At 43.1% G+C, this 24,173-nt stretch overlaps 1 protein-coding gene across 1 annotated transcript in view; it reads left to right on the plus strand.

The window, feature by feature from the left end:
* Positions 1–24,173, plus strand: part of LOC306932753 (eukaryotic translation initiation factor 4 gamma 1-like) — a 62,894-nt gene that overhangs the window by 11,774 nt on the left and 26,947 nt on the right. The window contains exons 2-9 of the mRNA XM_079514665.1: positions 1,932–1,984; positions 4,258–4,369; positions 4,580–4,660; positions 7,591–7,623; positions 9,499–9,519; positions 10,112–10,309; positions 12,473–12,575; positions 21,885–22,132. Coding sequence (XP_079370791.1) covers positions 4,307–4,369; positions 4,580–4,660; positions 7,591–7,623; positions 9,499–9,519; positions 10,112–10,309; positions 12,473–12,575; positions 21,885–22,132 — 747 coding nt within the window. The 5' untranslated portion in view covers positions 1,932–1,984; positions 4,258–4,306. The remainder of the gene's footprint in view (positions 1–1,931; positions 1,985–4,257; positions 4,370–4,579; positions 4,661–7,590; positions 7,624–9,498; positions 9,520–10,111; positions 10,310–12,472; positions 12,576–21,884; positions 22,133–24,173) is intronic.

Raw genomic sequence — 24,173 nt, forward strand, 5'->3', positions numbered from 1 at the left:
TGTGTGTGTGTGAGAGATATATAAAGTAAGTTAGACTAGAGACCATATTGTCTCACCGTGACCCTGTTGTTAGGGGTTCATATCCCCAGGTGAATTATTACACTGGAATAAAGACCAATGACCCATATGTAGTGCAGTGGTTCTCAAGCTGTGGCCCGGACTCATGGTGTGCCATGAGGGTATTGCAAGTGTTGAGAGCTTGTACATCTGCTTGTTTTTTCAGCGCCGTTGTCAGGGTAAGAACGTGACTGCACGTTCATGTTGTCAATAACAATCATTTAGATTACAGGCGGAGATGAAGTGAAGTTGAATCAGACAGGCTAACATCACCACCATACGCTGGTGTTGTTAGCGTAGCTTGTTGCTAACGCTTTGTCACTCCTGGTCTTTTCCTTTTCTTTTTTCTCTTTTTCCCCCCGACAGCAGTATGCATTCGGGTGTGGTGTGACTATATTAAACAGAGTCCCTGGTGACGGACGTAAACAACATGTAGGCTACAGTAACTGCTGCTGGAAGGGGAGGGGGGGGGGGTTTCCATTGCCGGCTGTACAGGTTAAAGATATAAGCAATAATATGTCAAAATTGTAACGTTATTTTTCTCTTTTTTAGTATTCAAACAGCCAGCAATGGGTTAAATGCTCCCAAAACAAATTAGTCTCTGTGACACATCTAGGGGCCTCAGTCTGCATTCATAGATTTTCCTAGAAGCTTTGTCATTGGTCAAAAAGTTACCAACAGCAAATTACTAACCAATCAGGAAGTAGACAGGCAAATTCAATGCATTATTCCTCATCTTTGAAGGCAGACTGCCCCTAGACTGCCCCCTAGAGGTGTCCTAAAGTTATTTTTGCTGGAATAAACAAATAAACGCTATCTGAAAAAAAGTCATTCAAGTTTTGACATATTATTGCTTATAGCAACTTTATTTGGGCTACATTTGAGGAGTTCGATTTTCGATAAGGTTGAGTATTATTTTGCAAAATAAAATAAAAATGCGGAGAAAATCGCCTAATAAAAATATTCGGAGATGGACTCATCCAATCTACGATTGCCGATATATTCGCCCAATCGCCCAATCTAAGGGCCGATTCATACTCCTATTTTACCGCTGTAGTGCCCAAATGATTTCGGCTCGTCAGAAATTTGACCTGGCCGAGTGGCCGGCTTGTGTGGTCTGACACACACACATGCGCGCGACCCGTCAGCGGACGTCAGGCAACCAACTGTGGTGTAACGTGACCCGGATGTGTATAGTCAATTGTGCGCATGCGCAACAGCGACATTGCCTCAGACAAACAAACAGGCAGACAAACACATGCAGACAGCGACATTGCTTCGCTCAATTATATGTTAGATAATATAACATTAAAGAAATTAAAGAAAAAATGAGTTTTCATTGTTATACCGTCTGATAATTGATTGATTGACAGAATGCTGATTGGTCATTAAAATGAACACATCTGACCAATTAACCGGCTGCCGCCAACGCTTTTGAGATTTTCAATTTCAACTAAGTGGGCCCTGATCCAGAAAAGTCTGTTGAGAACCACTGCTGTATTGTCACTTTCAGCTGTTTTACCTAGCAGCACCAGAAATAAATACTTAATGGACAAGGTTTTTATCGACTAATTGACTAGTTGACTTAATTGACAAATGTTTTAGATTTGAGTTTGTCAAGTACAATACTGTAAAAGCATACTTATGCTAGAAGTATGCAGTATTTTTCTGGAAATTTACTCTGTATTGACAACTAACAATGTAGTGGTCAACCAGCAGAAAACCAGTCAATTAACTGAGGGGGCAGGCCTACTACCTAACTACAACCGTGTTTGTTTGGTATTGTAAAATTAATAAGCAGGCTTGTTTTTAATTAGTTTGGTTCTGTCTTTTGTCTCTGTCTGTCTTGGTCTCTCCATCTGTCTTTCTCTCAGGACAAGAAACCGATCCACGGAGTCTCCCACATTTGGGACCTAAATAAATAAGTGTAAGTGCCATTTGATCTTTTTTTTGTGCTTACCGGTGTCAATACTTGATTCATCATTTATATTTGTCATATTAAAGTTTATGAATATCCTAATATTCCTGTTTAAAACGTAACATGTTTCTAGTGCTCCTTGGGAGGTTTTAATCAACAATGTTTTATAGCCTGTATAAATTTAGAATGCATATGAAACTGGTAATATTTCCCTGATGTGTACTCTGTTGTGTGTGTGTGTGTGTGTGTGGTGTGTATATGAGAGAGGGGAGGGTGGGTGACATTATTTTACTGATGGCAAAGTGCACTGCAACATCTGTTCAAAACATTCACGTCTTTGCTATCCAGTTATGATGACATGACATTGCTGCCATTATATGTGGTTCGGGTGCATAGCTTGTCTGCAAGCATGTACTTCTCTGCAAGGACTAATCTGATTCCTCGTTTACAAGTCTGCCCTTACTGACTGACTCATCTACAATTTTTGAAACATGTACGACGTAACAGTCAGTCCCTCCCTCTCCCATCTACAAACAGCCAGCGATGTCCCATTTCCTGGTTTTGCTTTCCTGACAAAAACAAATATTTATCCCACAGCCAGCAATTTGCAGATATTTCATATTTTACTGTCTGGGTTCATTCAAAATCAAATGAAATGGCCAACTTGACAGGATGTTGCCAGGCTTTTATCACATACAATACAATACAATACAGAGAAAGGGCACTGAAATGCCTCCATTTCGTCTGATTTTGGTCCGATTTGTTTTTGCAATGGTGTCATTAAAATGTTTCATTAGCCTCCTCTTATATCCTATTGCCTCCATAAATCTATATTTTTTAGCCTCAGAGCTTCACTAACTCCCTCTCTTGCTCTGCATTAGTGTACATTCAGCTGTCTAGGTAATTGTGCTGATGGAGAAGTCAAGTCAAGCAGAAAAGTCCTTTAGTATGTTTGTCATTGGCAAGATAAATGCACTCACATCAAAATATAATCGATTGATTCTCAGAAGAATGACTGGACTCCCAGTTCACTAGTCCTGCCATCAGAACAGAATGACTGGACTCCCAGTTCACTAGTCCTGCCATCAGAACAGAGATTAGATTCAGAATGACTGGACTCCCAGTTCACTAGTCCTGCCATCAGAACAGAGATTAGATTCAGAATGACTGGACTCCCAGTTCACTAGTCCTGCCATCAGAACAGAGATTAGAATGACTGGACTCCCAGTTCACTAGTCCTGCCATCAGAACAGAGATTAGATTCAGAATGACTGGACTCCCAGTTCACTAGTCCTGCCATCAGAACAGAGATTAGATTCAGAATGACTGGACTCCCAGTTCACTAGTCCTGCCATCAGAACAGAGATTAGATTCAGAATGACTGGACTCCCAGTTCACTAGTCCTGCCATCAGAACAGAGATTAGATTCAGAATGACTGGACTCCCAGTTCACTAGTCCTGCCATCAGAACAGAGATTAGATTCACAAAAAGAGTGATGTCGGCCAGCTGTGTTCTCACGTTATTACACCAGGCTGAATGATGGCCCAACAATAATTATTTACCATGACACAAAAGGATTGGCACCAATATGCTACGGTACTCCAGTTCATCAGCTGCCCTCGTCGCTGAATTATTTTCCACACATAGCATGCACACTGTATTTCTAAGGAGCTGTATTACTGTCAGCAGCTTTTTTTGTGATAATTGGACAGGTGGGTGGGAGTAACCCATCCTGTGTTGTGATCCATATATCCAAAGGGGTTACTTTTTAGGGTTCAAATAAAAAAGCAGAATTAGCATATCGACGAGTGTTGCTTTGCGCTGTGTTTCGAGCTTGTAGATCTGCTACTTTTGATGCTTTTGTGTGATGCTATAGGATGATCCGGTAGGGCATTGATTTATGAAAACACAAACACAAAAACACAAAGTTAGAATATGGAGACAGGATTATTATTATTATTATTTTCTTTCTTCCACGATTTTTGTAACCCATTTTTTCACCCGGTGCCAATTTCGTAAATTGTAATCCTGGCCGCTACTCTCCCTCTGCCAACCTGAGGAGAACCCAGAACTAAACTCATGCTTGCTTCAATGCATGAGGAGTGAGCAGGCCGCTTCTTATCACCTGGCTGGGGGGAGTTTCCCCGGTAACTGACCAGGGGGGGAGCCAGTATAGAAATGAGGATTTCTGCACAGGAGGTTTCTGCCCGACTGCGACAATATCTTTGTGGCCCTTTGTCCTAACTCCTGACTCACCCCCTCTCTCCTTCTCTTTCTCCAGATTTTACACAGGTACGTGTCCCACGTCCCTCCATGCCGAACTCCATGAAATGAATAAAGCACCACAGCCTATAACGGGACACCCATCTTCCCCTTCCCCAGGTCTCTCACAGGTAATATCCTCCTCACTGTCAGTGTGTGTGTGTGTGTGCCTGGGGGGGGATAGTCAAACTATCAAACAAACTGATATATTGACCAAACTAATCGGTTGGGCTCTAGTCGATCATTATCAATTATCAAGTCAAAGAAAATATAATTTTCACACACATCTTCCTTCACAGTGTTCTCTTCATCTCATACGTCTCTCTGACTCTCTCTCACAGCCCTCCTACTCCCCTGGGCAGCCCTCTGTGGTGTATGCCACCCCGCCTCCACAAATGAACCCAACACCGCAACCCCGACAGGTAGGCCCCAGCATATAAAAACCTAGATGCCTCATAAACCGCTGCAGTTCATTGGAGCGACCTGTATCGCACTGTAAGGCAGAAGTCAAGTGGAAGTGCAGAAGGCACGCTGCGTCGCTGCCACTTAAGTAGTGACTACTGGCCAATCACAGCGTGTCTTTTCTGGAATTTATTAATTCAATCCAAAGAAGCTTTATTGGCATGAGAAAACAAACGTTTAAATTGCCTCTGATTGGCTTACCGAATGTCCCCTTCTGTGACGCACGCGGAAGATTGGCAAGCTTCCGCGTGCGTCACAGAAGCTTGCCTACCTTTCTATGTTTATCGGCTCCAGCCTTCAGTCCACCCACTTCCTTAACATCATTGCTTCACTTCAGACTTAGCTGGGCTGTGTTCCATTCCAAAATAGTTGTTCCTTAGCATTCTAGTTTGGAATGAATCCCCACCAATGTCGTTTTTTTTAAACTGCACTCCCCCCCCCCCCATATTCATGGTTTGAGCTATAGGTTGTGACGTCATTCCATCTTATTGAATACACTCCTCTCACCCATGTCACTGCGGCATAATTCCATTTACTTACGCTTTTAGGAAGCATTGTTGCTCAAACGCTGAAAGTCTAATTTCAAGGTCCTGGCTCCAGGGCTGTTCCTCTGTGACATGATAAAGCCAAAGCTCACCTTCTCTCTAGGTCTGTTCACCTACATCTCTGCACCACAAACTGTTACTCAGTCTGCACTCAAGCTCCACAAATTACAAAGCATAATAAACTAGCTTTCCCCAGTCTCTTGTATGTATCCACATGGATTGCTTTGACTCATGTCGGGCGGAAAATGTATGTCCGAAACAGGAAATAGAAAAAAGAACCTGTGTTCTATTGTAGTTATTGTTTAGTCACAAGCTCTTGTTATTATTTTTACAGACAGACAGGGAAACATTTACAAAAAAATATATGTTAATGATGTTTAGAAGATTTAGAACACTTTCCTGGGGTCTTTATGTGTGTAATATGTGGTTTTAGATATTTTAGCAGTGAGCTCATTGTCTCTGATGTCATCGACACTGGGCTCACTTCCTTCCTGGACTACATCAAGGAAGCTTTGAGAAGGAAAGGAAATGGTCACGTGACTGGGCTGCGCCATGACACTTTCATGGGAGCAAAACTACACCTGGAAGTTCAATGAATACATGGCCGTGAATGGAGCCTGCTGGACCAGCTCATAACAAACATGATTTCTGAACAATTGAGATCTTTGCCATATTATCAGTTCAGGAATATAAACGAAGACATATCACAGGTTGTTTTCTAATCACTTGCTTTTCGATATGCACAGAGTGCACAGTTTATAATTTTATTTGAGGATCTAAACAGCAGCAGGTATCGTTTCTAGCTCTGAAGTCTTGCGATACTTGGTACGTTCAGAAAGGTACTTTATGCTCTTTATACCTCTATAAAATGACACAGTGTACACATCGAAAAGCAACACAGCAGACATTAATATCTTATGTTATTTTCCAGAAGTGATTACTTTACAAAAGGTCTAGTCACAGAAATAGTGTTTGTTCATGAGCTGGTCACTGGGCTCTCATTGACTCCAGTGCATTCTGCTGAACTTCTGGGTGTAGTTTGGCTCCCATGAAAGCCTCCATAAAAGTGTCACGTGACCATTTCCTTTCCTTCTCAAAGCTTCCTTGGACTACATGTTGTCTCAGTGAGACAGCCCTCCCCCTGTCCACAAGGAGGAGCAGTACACCATAGCATTATGGGAATTGTAGTCCAGGAAGGAAGTGAGCCCAGTGTCGATGACATCAGAGACACTGGGCTCACTGCTAAAATATCTAAAACCGCATTACGCACATAAAAACCCCCAGGAAAATGTTCTAAATGTCATTAACACATATTGTTTTGCAAAAAGGGTGAAGTGTCCCTCTAACCACTTTACACCTGACCTGGCATGATCATTTTGGGCATGTCATTTTAGGGGAAATCTTAGCTCTGGTCCATAGCTCTAATGCGTTTCATTTAGAGCTATGTTACTCTCAACTTCCGCCGCTCGCATGAATGCAGACCAGCCTCCTCTTTAGCGTAAATAAAAATAACTTTTTTGCTACTCGCCAAAACAAAGGCGGGTTGTGTCATTAGAAAGCCTACTTTCCTTAGTGGACGCACTCTGAGCCCCCCACCACACGTATAAACTGTACTTTTTAGCCAAAAGGGGATTTTGTTTCCACCGGGAAAAAAATACTTTTAGTTACTCCACTGCGCCTTCTACCGATATTGCCCAGAGAATTGCCTCATAGAGAATATTTTTCCTCCAGTGAAAAAAAATCCCTTTCTGGCCAAAAAGTGCAGTTTATACGTGTGGTGGGGGACTCAGAGTGCGTCCACTAAGGAAAGTAGGCTTTCTAATGACACAACCCGCCTTTGTTTTGGTGAGTAGCAAAAACGTTCTTTTTATTTACGCTAAAGAGGAGAGGCTGGTCTGCATTCATGCGAGCGGCGGAAGTTGAGAGTAACATAGCTCTAAATGAAACGCATTAGAGCTATGGACCAGAGCTAGGGGAAATCAAAAAGACATCAAAAATGTCTTTAAAAAGAGCAGATCCACCATCTCACAATGCAGCACGTTGTGAGCTTGAAAATATGCATTTTTTCACAACACTGTTATGCAACAGTAGGCCATAGGAAAACAAATAGAATGATGAAATATGAATATACAAGGTTTCTGCCCGACAGCGACTATGTATTTGTTACTTCTGGGTGTTTGAACATGCCGTGCCGTTTGACTTATCAAGTTGATCTTCACCTGGGTGTAAGCTAAATTGGTCAAATGTAAACCTGTGGGGGGCTTGAGTCCAGCATTGAGTCTGTCTGCTGATCTTTCTGGGGGGTCTTTAACCTCTTGTCTTGTGTGCCTCTCCTCCCACTCTAGTTTGTCCCAGGGCCCCGACCTATACACCAACAGGTACTAACAGCACAATTGACTAACCTCTTGCGGGGTGGGGTGGGGTGAATTCACTCCAGTCAAGGGCAGCCATACAACACATGTTCAAACCAATGGGAATGTTTTGAAGCTCTTCCCAAGCACTAGCTTGGCTTGAAGACTGCTATTGTAAGCACTGTTGCTTAATTTTTCTTATAATATGATATGAGGTAAATGGTAATGCATTTTTGCAAAGATTCTTTGTGTTATCATCAGGGATGCAAACAAATGTGTTTTCAGCTTTTTCACACTTGGTTTGGCTATGTAAACTTATTTTCCACATGCCAATAAAGCCCATTTGAATCTAACGATTCCTACAGTGTGCTTTTTTTTTATTGGCATTGTGAACTGCATTGAGCAAACGTTGACTGTCAGGACCTGTTGCGAGGACCTTACATCACTGGTTACGTGGCTGTTTAGTTTACTCTAGTCTGTCTGGACCACCACTGCATTACACACCATTCTGCCTGCACAGGCATTTTGAGAGCAGCGTCTACTCCCCACAGACGTTGAAGTCACCAGTCCACATTGGCTTTTTTGTGTTGGCTAACTAATATTATTTGATATGGTTTAGATTTAGTTGTACACTGTTTGACATTGGCCAACTACTAGCATTAGCTACAGTACGTAGCAGCAGGTGTAACATTATGAGTTCTGGAAATGGGCCATGCTCCAGTATATCTGACTCATACTGATCTGAATACTAATAGCATGTTCTCTTCTATTCATGTTAGCATTAGCAACATACATTTGTCATTATGGTGACGATTAGGATACTGATAATGTTTTTCCTTCAAGTAGCTCTTCCTACATTTGTTTGCATCCCTGTATCTTGATACACAGACTAGACAGATTAGGTTTGCTAAATGGCTAAATCCCCTTTAATCATCAAGAATGATCAGATTATAACTTGATGACCAATGGAACAATCTTGAAAACAAATGAGCAAAACCTTAATTAATTAGAATAATGACAAGGCTGCTGACTTTGACCTGACTTTTTTTCTCTCATGTAACACAACACTGTGTCAGTGCGGATGTAGAAATCTATTATAAAGCCTGCCGCCTGTATTTCAGGGAACAAAACTCTGCTTCTAGATAGCAGGTCAAGAAGCAGAGTTTATCTTAAGTCCTCTGTTTGCCGTCTAACTTCAACATTCCAGTGGTTGATTACCTCTGAAGACTTTGCCTCATTTGAACTGTCTCTTCACACTGTCTTGTCATGAATAAAGTAGAATACCCCAAAACATTTTTGAACCCAAATTTTGAAAATATAATGCAACCACCAAATCACTTGAAGGAACCTTTGTATAAACATTTATAAAAGGTGTCTCCTTGTACACTGTGTAAACCATGTGTCTGTCTAGTCTGCAGCCTTTGTCAAGTGAACAGGGGAGAAAACAACTGCTTCAAGCTCTCACGTGTGACGGACACATTTCAAATGATGTAGATGTTGCAGGCTTGCAGCACATACTGTATTCCAGCTGAATCAAATGTAATGGAAGAGTAAATGAGCTGCTTTTAAAATTAAGTCGGCTTTCCAACACTAAGCTGTCTATTTCACACCAGGTGTTTTTTGTTGTCACAGCAGATGAATGTCAGGGTGATTAATTGGTGCTTAATGGTTTGTTAGTTCTACAGTTTTGTGTCCAAGCATAACAAGACCATATCTGCTGGCACACACTCTGCATGCAGCTCATTAATTCACTGCTTTGCTCAATGTAGTAGGTTTTTGGGTGCTATGCTCTGTAACTGATTGTGTGTTGCTCTTTCTCTCCTCACTCCCTCTCCCTCCCTTCTCTTCCTCTTTGCTTCCGTTGGATGTGTCTGTGTGTGGTCTGTGTTTGTGCCGCTGAAGGGAGGCTTCAGGTCGCTGCAGGTAACTTATCCCTCACTTTCCTTTCTCGGCTGCCTCCTCTGTTTTTCCTCTCACCCTCCATGTGGGAGTGTGTGTGTGCGTGCATGTGTGATTGCATGTGTAATATTTGGCAGAGTTGTGCTTTGTTGCCTGGTGTAATTTTACTGGCTGTGGTGGTTGGCTCCCAGGCCAGCAGCAGAATGCCAATGAGGAAGTTCTCAATGAACCGGTGCTAGGTGCTTTATCTTTCCTGGCTGTCGGAGCCAATATGCTTCCACTTGGACCCATGGACAAAGTACAATTCTAGTTGTTAGGCTGGACTAGCAGGGGCAACCTGATCCAAGTGACGTATCTGAATATATATGTATGGGAGGTTGCCCTATTTTCACAAGAAGGGGAGGTACAATATTCCCCTAATATGTCTCTTCCTTCCTCTATCCATGTTCCTCCCCTCCCCTGCCGTCATCATCACACTTGCTCTCTCACTCTCTCTCCTCCTTTATCTTCTTCTGTCTCCTCATGTTTGTCCTTTATCACTTTCCCATCCTTTCTCCAATACATCTCGTCTTCCTCTGCTCCCACCTTCATTTGTCTCGCTCCCCTCTCTCTCCAGCCGTACTATACTACAAACAGGGCCAACCTGCCCCCCAGTAGCGGGCCTCGGGGGGTGCCCCCCAACAGCGGCCCGCGGCCGGTGGCCCCTACCCACGTCTACCAGCCAGGACCTGGCTCCCAGATGATGATGATCCCTCAACAGCAGCAGCCTTTCCCCATCTCACCACAGGCAGCGGCTTACTTCATACCTCAACAGGTAAGTCATCCAAAACAAACGTGAATAGGCAAATTGGCGCTCCATACCTGGCTACGGAATGCACATGCATGTCTCTTGTAAAATGCACATGGTCTGTGGATAGAGCAACTCTTTTCCCCTCCCTCTATCAATGGAGAGATTCTGCAGTGTGTGGTCTCATGCTCGAGTAAATCTGCCGCCTCCACTATTCTGTTAGCACGATCCTCACGTTGCTCAGCTGATCCCTATTCCCTACCCATAATGCTGAGTGTGTTTTTGTTTAAAAGTAACACAGAAGCAAGGTTAGAAAGGGACTGTTACAATGCAATAGATGCGAGCCATGTCGGTCCTCATGGTATAAATTAGGACAGCTTGCTTATGGTACTCTTATTTGCTTTTGGGGGTACTGCTAACTGGCCAGACATACTGCCCGTTTCACTATAGCAGTGGTTCCTGAGTGACCTTTTCTTCCTTGGAGCCCCTGTTGACACAAGCTGAGACCCCCCACATCATGCACATAGAAACATTCACAACTGACACCCAAAAATTATATTTAATTTCTAGGATTTTTCCAAATGTACTATATTTTTGACAATAGAAAAACCCAGAAATGCAAGTTATGATTTTTGATGTTTACAAAAAGAAAATTCCACCTTGAGTATGTCATCCACGTGAATCTTGTACACCCAAAGAGGTAGGTGGAGGGTTTCTGCTGGTCGCCTGCTTATCCTAATTCTCCAAGGGGTGAGAATCGTCCTAGGTCGTCCTAGAGTGACCTTCTCCATAAAAAAAATAAAGGCCACCTATCAAACTTGGAAACGTGCACAATCTTACTGGGAGGATGCTTTGTCTTTAAACAAATGTACCCAGAGACCTTTACCTAGTTGCCTACTGACTCATGTCAACAAAGAACAGAACGTGTTGGAATTGGAAGATAAATGAAGTAGAGAGTTGTGGTACCAGTGGCAGGTTAAGCCTCACAAGTCAAATGCAGTGTGTCTATGTCATCATAATTTAAATCTACACTAACAGGCTACAAACCGTTTGCCAGGATAGATTATCAGACCATGCAGCCTTGAACCCCCGGGCATGATTTTAAATGAGAACCCCAATGTCATGTGTTCTCATTTTTGCTAGTTTTGAAAAACTTAACACAATGTATGCCAAACCCTGAATTTCTCTGGTTTATTGCTTAAACCCTTCTGTTACATACCCGGGAAATATCGGGTTTCTTTAATGTCTATTAATCCAGATTGTGGCTAATCACTTGTGGCGTCCTGAATTTTCTGTCCTTACTTTTTATCCTCAATACGTACATTGCTCAGCCTATCCCCGGCCGAGTCATACTAAAGATAAAAATGGTACCCGATCCCTCCCTCCTTCGCATACAACATCAAGGGTTGGATTGGGTTGGGGGTAGCTCCCTATGACATACTAGTGCCATGTCCAGGGGTGTACTTGTACATTAAGCTGCCTTGCGGCACAGAAAGAAGAGATAGGCTCCTTATATATGGGCCACACAGCTTGGGAACCGTGGGCTACTTTCTTATGTACTTACTTACTTACTTAATCCTCTTTGTCCCAAGTGGGACATAAGGCTTTGACGATCTGCCTCCATCGGAACCTGTCTTGTGCTGCATCATGTTGTGCCTCGCTCCATGTAAGGTTCATCTCATTTAGCTCAGCTGTCACGGTACGTCGCCAGGTCGTTTTGGGTCGACATTGACTTAATTTCCCTACTGGGGTCCATCTCAGTGCAACCTTTGGGATTTGATCCTGGGCCATTTGGAGCACATGACCCAGCCATCGTAGACGGCGGCGTTTGATTTCCAACACTGAAGCACCTGGTCATCCTGTGCAGCTCTTTATTTGAGAATGAGATCTTCTCAGGCCAGAAGATGCGGCAGATTTTACGGAGGCATCCATTGTGGAAGGCATTGATCTTTTGCATATCCAGTACTTTCTTATGTGCTAATAAAAATGAGGTAATGAGCATTTAGCTAAATACATTTATTGTATGCTGTCTCTATCAAATAAATAAATGTCAAAAAACTAAGAGGAGGCAAGGAGGTTTGTTGACTACAGTACAGTAGCGTGTTAATCTTCTTGTGCTTTGACAGTGGTTTAACTGCAGTGTTTCACCAAGCAAACTGACTCTTTCTCTCCTCTCTCTATGTTCCTCAGTACCGATCAGCGACCTATGTGGCCACACCCCAACAGTACCCAGTGCCAGCTGGCACTCCTGGCTTCTACCCTGGCACCAGCCCTGCTGAATATGGTACTTATGGTAAGAGGCTCCGTGATGGGCCTCGCGTAACACAGACACGCACACACACACACACACACACACACACACACACACACACACCCAACACGCACACAAACACACAGGCCACGGCCGCTGTATACTAGAAAGTGTACCCCACATAATTCATTGAAGGGCTGCCATTATTTTCATCATAGACTAAATGGGGGGGGTAAGTAGATTAAAGGGGGTGTAAGTGATATTATTTAGTGAAGTGTTAAATAGATCTACATTCCAACATAACTTTAGTAAACAGAAAATACATGGTCAGGAAACCAATTTTGTCCAATCAGGACAAAGACCTGATACCAGGATAAAAATGTGAAATTGGATGTGATGAAATGAAAACCAAATGGACAGACATATTTAGAAATGGAACTCTATAAAATTGAATCTGATAATGGTCTTTGTGGAGTTATCTCTGGATAAAAATGACGTTACTTGGTTTACTAAAGAGGTAGGGAGAAGGGAGACCCCCGTTACTGAATAAACACTGAATAGCAATGATTTCTATCGTGATTTAGACCTTTAACCTTTTAATTTAAAAAATGCATCCTCTTTACCCTGTTGATTGTTTGATGATTCAATTAAACAATTCAATTAATTTAACCACACAATGAGTACAAAATAGTGGTAAATGTCATGTCTCTGACTGCAAACATCTCGAAATTGTTTTTTACATTTACTTGGTTCAGTTACTAAAACATTAATTTATTTCAATCTATAGATAATTGTATTGATCCATATACAGACCAGAAAAGGTTACAAAACTATCTCTCAAAATGGAACAGTTATTTTCCAAGAGTTTTTGAGGTCCCTACAGCTTTGATCTTATAACAAAGGCCCTTCAAAGTGCACTAGTGGAATCTCTGCCCTTCATTGCGTGTGTTACCACACCATCTAGTGGTTGCTCTATGTCGGTACACCACATTAACCCACGATGACCTAAAAACAAACCCAATGATCCCCTGCTGCTATTTATCTAAGCTATGTCGTGCCTTTGTTTAAACTGTAACACATTGCCATGAGAATACACACTTGCACAATCCTGGGTGTGCCATTTGGCATTTAATGTGCTTTGTATTTGAGTGATTTTATTGTACATTCATTAATTGTACTCTCATTGGATCCAGAAGTCAGTGGGGGAAATAATTGTTCTGGGTGTGAGGGCCCATCTTTAATTTGACATGAATGTCTGTTTTTTTTTTAGATGAACTGAAGTATGCATTTTGCTTTAGAGGGCAGTGTGTGAGTTGTAATTCCACACATAATTCAGTGTGGTTTTGGACCAGGAGCCAGTTGTTGGAACATTTGAAAGAGCATTTCTGGAATTTGTCCCTGTCCACAAACGGTGCCCAGTGTAATGTCATTAGCTGAACTGAAACTATTGGAACACACAGGCTCACTCACAGCCTCTCGTTCCAAAGCTACTTGCCACTTGCACACTATTTGTCTGATCTGTGTCTACTGTCTAATCGTGTGTTGTGCTTACGCTTTAACCCATTTTGGGTGGGAACCCCTTTTGGTGTTAGCATTATGTTATGCTTTAGCTATTGAAAAATAGCAGATCTACAAGCTCGTAGCGCGCTATTTTTGAAAAGTCGAAGAACTACTGACATAAACATAGCTTTTTCAGAAAACTGTCAGGATGTAGAAGACATTTTTAGAATCTGATCTCAGGTCAAAATGGGTTAATGACACATAGTGCCCCCATTTGTGCAAAACAACACACACATTTTACACACAGATCCTGAGACGCATACATGCACATGCCCATTCCTGAAAAAAGTATCTGGGAGTTTTCAGACTTTCATTCCTTGTGCCAAGGCAGCTGGCATATTTATTTTTTGTTTTTTTGGAGTGGCAGTGCTAAGGTGGATTGAGGACAGGCTTACCCAGGCTGCTCTGGTTAAGAACAAAGGCAAAGGAGAGCAGTATGTAGCACAAAGCAGGGTATAAATGCACGCACACACGCGCTATTCGTTTTCTCTTCTGCGATGAAGACAGTCAAGCTTCATTATCACTGTGATATTACAATTCCCGGCAATATATATCACGGGTAGTGTGGCTGGATGGTAACCGCAAGGTTGCCAGATCGAACCTGGAGCCCCAGAGTTAGTGCTGAAGTGTCCTTGAGCAAGACACTGAACCCCTAATTGATCCTGATGTGCTGGTTGGTGCCTTGCTTGGTTTCCGCCGCCATCGGTGTATGAATGGGTGAATTCACCCAATCTATGTAAAGCGCCTTGGATAAAGGCGATATATAAATGGGGCCAAACCCCTGAGCCACCACCGCCCCAAACCCTCAAACCCTGGATAGCCATACATGGAGAAGACTGGATCATCACCTGACACCTACACTACAGGCCCGAAGATTACTGCCCGGCCCTCATCAAACCCTGTACACAAGACACTGCCCCCGCTGCTACCATTACATCTACATATATGGAGCTGACCTGTTCTGACATTCCATATTTTGATCTGACCTCATCAAACCCTGTACACTCAAGACACACACTCCATATATGGCCAGTACAGAATTCATTCCATATGCTGATCTGACCCCCCCCATGCCAAAGCGCCAGCGCTCGCCCAGCAGTCTGCCGTCACCCAGGCGGATGCGTGCATGCAACCTCACCCTGTCAGTTCTCGCTCGCCCTCAGGGCGTCTTACTGGTTATAATGAGGATGAACTAAGCACTGCCAGTGAAGTTTTGTTTCTTTATGTGCAGTATTCAGATTGCAGTCACAACATCAGATTTAGTTAGCTCAAGTAGGCTGGCACAGAGCCATCTCAAATTCTCAATGGGTCTGGACTGGCTGAGTAAACAGGGACTAGTTGTTGTCTCTGTCAGATCCCTTGCATTTCCAGGGATGCAACAGAGATGACACTTGCAAAAAAACGGGGGGGATTATTTTGAGAGCAAATTGCCCCAAAATATAAGACTTTTTGACATTTAATTTGAATGGTAACTGTTACCATTACATTTTTAAATCAAGGTTGTGCTTTTTGGATCAGTGATGCTTGTGGAACTTGGAACAAGCGCCTCATTCCTGACCAGATCACTGTTGTGCCAACAATGATGGTAAAGCACAACCTCAGGTGTTGTGTGGAGCACAATGGGATATTAGGTGAATTAGATTTTTCAATGATAATTGAGTACTAACATGTGTATTAAATATATAATTGAATAATAAGCTCAGAAATTGATGAAAGCATGTGTCAGTTCATGTTGTGCGTTGAAGCTTTAATGCTAATTCAAACTGAAGTTTCAATGAGGTATGAGCAGGGAGGGACAGCCCTACGTTTAACACTTGGGGTCTATTTCAAGGCTGAACTTGAATGGACTTGTTTAATATTCCACTGGAAGTCGGAATGAATCAAATGCACTCTGTTGTTTAATTTCAGCTTCAGGGTTAATGTGTGGGAGCTGATATCGACAAAGGGCTGATGTAACTTAGCGGCAAATTGTGTTTGTTTTAAGATTAAAGCTGCTGATCCAGCGTCTGGACTGAGAGTCCTTATTTACCCTTTGCCTTGTTATTGAGGGGAGTTGGTTATTGTGAATCCTAGTGGGAAATAATCAGCTGGAACATTAAGTGGAGCATCAAAGAGTGTATTCTGCCTCATTCGCATGGGTTGGATGGGTTTTTAAAGGGCAACTTGGCCTATTTTTACGCTGAATCTCTCTCTCTCTCTCTTTCTCTATCCCCTGTTCTTCTATTGTGAGGATGTGAAAGAGCTGGGATTAATTGTCCTTGGACAACAGAAGATACTGTAATGAAATATAAATCCCTACAGTGTGTCTGAGCACAGTAATCTTTGTCTTGCCCTTCTTTACAATTGTGTGCACCTTTCATTTTCCCCAAGCCTTGTGTGGCTTGATGTAAACTTGAAACCCAGAAGTTGCTAGTGGTTGCGACATCAAGGCGCTATACCCACCATCTACTTGTGTCCCACTGAAGTATGAATCAGTCTGAGAGAACTGGCTGTGAGTGAGGCCAGCCTAATCCGGCATTTCAATGTAAGAAACGTAATAATATGGAAATGTCAAGGCCGCCCCTGAAGCAGTCCCACCAAGCCTTTAAATGATCATTACAGGAAAAAGTGAAAAGTAATTCCTTGAGACCTAACGCCCTAGAACCGACCACCTAGAATGTCCCTGTCTCTCTTACGGGTTCTCACCCAGGCTGCATTTTGCCTACGTGCATGTTTCCTCAGCTCAGCACAGTCTTTATTCAATAAAATTATACATTTGAATTAAATGTGTTTAATTAAAGGAGCATTCAGTGATTTGGGTGATTTGGAAAAAACCCCGGTCCACCCCGGTAACAAGATGTGCACATGCACACGCTCTACAGTGGGGGAAGTACAACAGACCAACGGCACGTGCACCAAGGCCCGCCCCACTCGATCATGATTGGAGGAAGGCCCCTCTCATTCTGATTGGATGAAGGCTTTGCCGCCCAAAGCCCAAACCGAAACTAGGGTTTTTTTACCCCAGGGGCTCACTGGGGACAGGGAGGAACTCCTTATATGGTCAGCACACTTTATAGTAGGGAGGATTATCCAAAAAACAAAAAATAAGTGATATTTGAATTAAGTGAAATCACTGAATATACCTTTAAGGACACTTTCTGATGTGTAGTAGATACAGCATTGAGTGTATGTGACATAATATAGTGTCACCTGCTTGGGGAATCTAGCATGTGCCATGAGGTCAGAGTGGCCTGACCTCCTACAATCATACAATGAAACACACACACACACACAATACAAATATAGCTGCGTCCATGTGTATGAATCTGTATTACATTTGCTACATTCCACAATCGCCTTACAGATGTGAGGCAGGAAGCTTCATAACATCCGAATATGTGTTCCCTCTATGCTGGAATATTAAAACAAAATTGACCATGCTGCAAACCCATAGAAATGCCCTAAACTAGTACACACCCCTGCCTCAGCGTTCCAGGGCAGTAGGTGTCACTGTCAGCGACCAGCGAACACAGCTGTGCTAGTGGTCGGGTGAAAACCAATCTGTCAAAAAATAAAGGAAAAACAGCGCCCTCATTTCCTTTCCTGGGACTAGGTGAAAACAGACTCATGTGTTGGTGGTGACGACATAGTGGGGAGGAGTGAGCCGTGTATTTTTAACACCCCCCCTTTACACACACACACACACAGGCCACCTCTGTTGGCTGTGACCTCGTACCCAACACAGATCAGATCACTGCGAGGAGGGTCAAGACCGGGGGGAGGGGGGTGGTATTCAGGTCTTCCTTATTTCCTCTCTGACCTGTTAGTTTTAGCTCTTAAAGGAACATTCCACCGTTGGAAGAAACTGCAGTCACTCAATGTTAATTGAATTTGTAGTAGATAACAGTAGCAAAATTTGAAATTTCCACCCTATGGCCAGAAAAATAATGTAGTCTGTGTGTTTGACTAGGGTTTGCATTCCTACAATGACCATAATGCTTTGGCGTACTGCTCATCCTTGTGTAGAGGGGAGGGGCTGTCTTAAGGCCTATTCATACTCCAGTTTGAGGTGATAGCTTATCACCACAGTGTAGTTTTCTATGGGTTTGAAAATGAGTCACTCGCGGCGGTGATCAGCTATCACTGCGGTGATCAGCTATCACTGCGGTGATCAGCTATCACTGCGGTGATCAGCTATCACTGCGGTGATCAGCTATCACTGCGGTGATCAGCTATCACTGCGGTGATCAGCTATCACTGCGGTGATCAGCTATCACTGCGGTGCCCAGCTATCACTGCGGTGATCAGCTATCACTGCGGTGATCAGCTATCACTGCGGTGATCAGCTATCACTGCGGTGCCCGACGGCCGACACATCTCTGTTTTTACTTTCCGACAAGTCCTTCCACTCTAGGGCTATCACCTTGTTCACTGATTGGTCTAGAAGTTGGGTGGGCGGTCCGCTTGGTTTTGTAGGCACATAGAGCTAAAGCACTGAGAAAAAACCCACCTGCTGTTTGTAGACTGTAGAAATTAAGCAGTTAGCGTCGCGAGCGCCTGTGTGTGTGTGTGTTTGCGCGTGCTGACAGAGCGAGCAGTAGAGAGAGACAGTTATGCGTATCTGAACCAGAGGGAGGCGGCATCAATGCTTAACTTTTTCTCTGCTATCTACGATTATAATCGTACCCCCTAGGCTAGGGTACGGCATGTGCCACCTAGCCTGGATCCAGCCCAAAGACCCCGCCCGCTCTCTGAGTGGACTGCATCTCTTGGTCTGGTGTTGTGCTGTGAACCTATAATTTCTTCGGTACAAAAATGTATTATCCAATCGGTGGTGGGGGTGGGTCTAACGAACAACCAATCAGCGCCGTGTCCCGTTTTCACACAGAGGAAGGAGGGAAAAACAACACCAATGGCTATTGGTTGAGGGAAATTCTAATCCCCTCCCCCTTGAAATCGCTCAGACAGGAGACAATGTCAGACTGAAGCTTCAAGAAAGCTACAGTCTGATAATCAGGCTATGTGCCACCTACTGTACGTACATGTTCGTACCCCCATGAACCACATGAAAGCGGCGACCGTCAATTTACCTTTTAGTATTGCTCCGGTTGCTATGGAGAGCCTCCGTCCTCACCAGCTCTCAAGCTTCGAGCGATGTCCATGGTGAGCTGTTGCACATCCCGACGATCGTAAATCATTTGTGACTTTGTATCGTATCTCTCCGGACATTAACTGTTTCTGACGAGAGCTAAGGGGTATGAGCTTACGGCTAACGATCAATGTCCTCACAACAACAGCCCCCACTGATAACCCGGAAATGAAACGAGGATCGTAGAGTGAGAGCGGACGGGTGGCACAGGTTAGGTGTGCTTATGCTACCACCTATAGCGGGCAATAATGGAGTTAAGGACATCACCGCAAGTATGATAACTCTTTTTAAAAAGGTGATAGCTAATCACCTAAAACTGGAGTATGTATGCACCTTTGCTGAGACAACATGTAGTCCAGGAATGGAAGTGAGACCAGTGCCTGTGACATCACAGGCACTTTGAAATACTAAAATATCTAAAACATATATTGCACACATAAAATCTCCAGGGAAGTGTTTCTTGTGTCCTAAACATCATTAAAATTAGATCTGGTTGCAAAAGGGTGAAGTGGCCCTTTAAGCTCGCCCCTGTCTACACTTTAGGGGGAGGAAAGAGGGAGGGAGGAAAGAGGAGAAAGGGGAGAAGGAGGAGTGATCAGGGAGGGGGAGGTCAGAAGGAGGGGCGAAAGGCAGACACGCTGGAAGTAGGGAAAGAGAAGAAGCTTTTCTGAGGGTCACCTGTACTAAGAGAGAGGAAGAACAGACGAGGGGTTTGAAGACGACCCCCGTCCCCTTCCTCCTTTAACCCTGCGTGTACACATGCTCACAGTGGTGCAGGAGTTCTGACATGGGGAACCGCGGCTCTCAAGAACAGGAGGAGGCACCCCAGGGTAGGTGTCTAGACGCTGTGTCGATTTACACCCTTGCCTTACTCTACCACCATCCAACTCATCTCCCCTATGCTTCTCTATACATCTCTTTCTTTCTCTCTCTCTCTCTCTCTCTCTCTGTGTGAACTCTGTGAGTCATAACTCAAGTCTCTCATTTACAGGGTTTGGGAAGTGCTCCAAGAAAGATCCCATTCTCTCCTTCCTTTCTCATTTCATGCATGCATTCCTCTCTCTCGCTCTCTTTTTCTCTCTCTTTCTCTTCCCCCGTTGGTGTGATGACTTTCTCACTCCATCTCTCTCTCTGTCCTGCCACCCCCCTCCCTCCCTCTCTCCCAGTCGGTGTGGTTTTTTGACTATATTTAGGCTGTGCCGCTCTTGGTCAACAATGCAGACTCAGTAATGTGAGTTAGGCTGAAATGCATTCAGGGGGGAAGGAGCGAGTGAGAGAGCGAGAGCTCCCAACAGGCAGACAGAGAGGCCACTTCTATGTGAGGAAATTTTTTTCTTTTCTTCCTTCTATCCGAGAGAGGGGGGGGGAGTATGAGATTGAAAGCGGGTTGAAAGAGGTTCATACTGTAGCTAGACCAGGTAAGATCACTGAAGATCTGCAGCTGAGGTTAACTTTTGAGTGTCGGGTGGTGGTGCCTTTGAACTTATGTGATTCACATTTTTCGTATTTATGGTGGTGGCAGGTTGGCCTGTGCTCTCTAAAGGGGTTTGTGAAGCAGGCCATGGTGTTGAGTGTAGAGGGCTCCAAGGCAAGCCTGGGCGAGGGGAGGGATTGCTGTGTCAACGTTTAAAGGCCTACCTGTATGGTGTCTAACTCTAAAATGGTACAGATTGATTTTTCAGGCGATAAGACGTTGAGAAGCAGCTAGTCAGCAGTATATACTGTATACTAGTTGATTTGTGAACATTTTGGTTGGAATTTGAACCTTGTTTATCTGACTAATTATTGAACTGATCATCAGTCTTACAAATCATATACAAAGTCATACAAATAAACAGTGTCCTTTGAAATGATAGATAGATGGGCCTTTATTGATCTCATTCAGTTGCCATAGCAGCACCGCAACCCCATTAAGGATGAAACCGAGATACAGTAAGCAGTACAGGTGGTTGGGCAACACTAAAGAAAATATAAAGTGCAACTTAACATCAGACCTGGTGCTGATCAGGGACATTATGATTTTTAACTTTAAACTCTTAAAACCTGGCATTGCTATTTTGGGCAATCTTTCAAAAGTTTTCAGAATAAAAAAACATCTACAGTACAAGCTCACAGTGCATCACATTGAATAGGGAGTAAATGGCTAAATAACTTATTTCTGTTTAGTTTGTGTTGATTATACACTTTTAAATGATATCAGTCAGAACATGGATAATCGGTCGTCTAGTAGTACTCATCACAATTTTGATCAGCATCGAACCCCAAAATCTGGAGTTCTGGACCCAAACACCTTTTGATTGTTGCTGAGGATGGAACTACTCTGCTGCATAATATCCCCACTATTTCCCTTTCCTCCATATCTTAACTGTCACGTCAAAATTAAGCTGAATCCACCCATTGTGTACTATAAAAGAATGAAACTGCAGTTGTTGTGACTCGTCAGAAGGTGTCAGACTTTTTTTTGAGGAAAAACAAAATCAAGATGGTTGTGCAGGACATTTTAAACCATCGGTGACATTAGGTGTGCAATGCATACCGTTGTGTAAGCACAGGATGCATGCTGTGAGTCTGCGTGCCGTGTGCGTCAGGTAGACGTGGCTGTGTGTCAATGTGGGTGTGCGACTGTGTGTGTGTTTACATTCCTCTGTATGTTTGGTCCACAGCGGGGGCCTACTACCCTGCCCAGGCCCAGTTCACACCCCAGGTGCAGCCGGCGCCCGTTATCATGAATGCAGCCCCGCAGCAGCTACAACAGCAGCAGCAGCAACAACAACAACAGCAGCAGCAGCAGCAGCAGCAGCAGCAGCAGCAGCAGCAGCAACAGCAGCAGCAGCAACAGCAGCAGCAGCAGCAACAACTGCAGCAACAACCGCCTCCGCAACACATCTCCACCAAACGGGAACGCAAACAGGTACAGTAACTACATGACTCCGCACCTAACCGGCACACTGGAGATTAATAATTGTTGATGCTCTTTTAAACACTTTCATCTTGGGCATATAGGTGCAAATGTTTTGCAAAATTGCCCATCTAAAACCAAGCTTGTAGATTGGCTAAGTATATAGGACTTAAGTGCTTAACAAAAGCTTATATTTGAAAATCTATATTTTGAAACCAGCTTACTCCATTTTTCAGCTTTACTTTTTATAAATCACTACTGAACACTCTGAACCAATGAAAAGTATTAAAAAGAGCTTCCAAGCACCAAACCTAACTCCATTCGATCCTCAAACTGTTGGTATAACTAGCTAACTCCACCCCCTCTCCCCTGTGTTCCACACAGAGCTTGCAGATCGGAAGATAAACACACTAACAAGTAACAAGTCAGGGTTTTTCCTCCTGTAGTCTGTTAAAAGGAATTATGCAGTGTACCTGTTTATCAAACTTAGCACTGACGCTAATGTTATGAAAATAGGGAATTCTATTTCTAAAATGTATGTAGTGTTTTCTGAGCAGAGCAATGTGACAAGAATGAGTTCATATAGCATTTCTCTCCCTAGCCATATGGATCACACGACTGTCGTCTAACAGTTTCAGGGCTATTCTCTCACTAGTTCTATTGAAACTGCAACTCCGTGAACCCCTCTTTGCAGAAGTTATTGTAATATTTAAAGTCCTGCTTGTTATTGTAGGCCTATTTAAGCAGTGTCATGAAGCATCAGGGCATTAATTCACGTGTTGTGATGCATTGTGAGCTTGGAGATCCATTGTAAGCTGTTCTTATCACTTGAGCTGGATTGGGGTAAAGTGGTGATAATATGACGACACATTCAAGTATCTTAAAATATGTTAAGTCACAATACCAACTTTGATGAGGCAGTATTGCTTTGTTTTAAATATATAGTTTTCTTCACTTATATTTAGTTTTGTCATTGCCTGAAAGATTTACATTTTGGAGTTAGCTGGTTTCTGCCGAGATATACAGTATATTCATGAATAGTATCTCCCATATAGGAATGCTTGTGACTACCGTGTATCTAATTTTACTGTATGGGTCAGGATATTTAAACATAGTTCTTTCTTGGTATTCTATTTTTCTCGTTCTTAGTATTATAAACATGGTGGAACTGTTAAGCCAGTTTTCCAGGGGTTCCATTTCCCTCCTTGGGCCCCTTTTATTTATTCAGTACTCAAAACATACCACAGGCGTTGGGCTTTACAGCGTTTCACTACTGCATAGTGACTTTAAGCTTGTGTGCTGTATTCATTTTTCTCTGTTGGTTTCATTGATCGCTCTCAGTTCCCCCAGGCTATCAAACATGTGGCTCTAACAAAAGACTGTCTGTAGAATACCAGAGACTTTCGGCTATTTCATATTGGAGTGTAACATCAAAGATTGGTCATTTTCCTCCCATCTTTGCAATGACTGGAATGACTTTGAAAATGTGAAAAATCATTCCACAGAATTCCATCTGCACAGAAACTGTGCATGCATGGCTTGCATGCAGGCACTTTAGTGTGTGTTGTTGGAACACTGAGCTTAGCCCAGCTTAACTCTTAAGTCCTGGATATGTGATAAATAGCAGCACATCTCAAAAGTAAGGACATCCATCTTTAAACTTTCAAAGAGTGGGTGCCTACTGCCTGGACTAACAACACCACACATTGTAATTGATGTCTTTTTAAGTCAGATTTCTCTATTGGCAAAGAAAAGTGATGTCTATTTTCAATTACATTTTATTATAGAACAAAATCACATCCACTTATTTCAAGACACTGTACATATAACAAAACAATTCCCCTTTAAAGCTGGCCATACACTGAGATTTTAGAAATGTCATTTTGTACTACTACTCATTCTGTACGTGCAGGAACATTTGAAAGCTCAGTGCAGGCGCTTTCAAATTATATCAACACACAACTTCCTTTCATATTTGTTTTGAAAGTGGAATATAGATTGAGCACTGTCTGATTGCAATGTCCAATCTGATTCACGGTAACTCACCAATATT

Source organism: Electrona antarctica, assembly GCF_951216825.1.
Source record: "Electrona antarctica genome assembly, chromosome: 11".
Classification (NCBI taxonomy): Eukaryota; Metazoa; Chordata; class Actinopteri; order Myctophiformes; family Myctophidae; genus Electrona; species Electrona antarctica.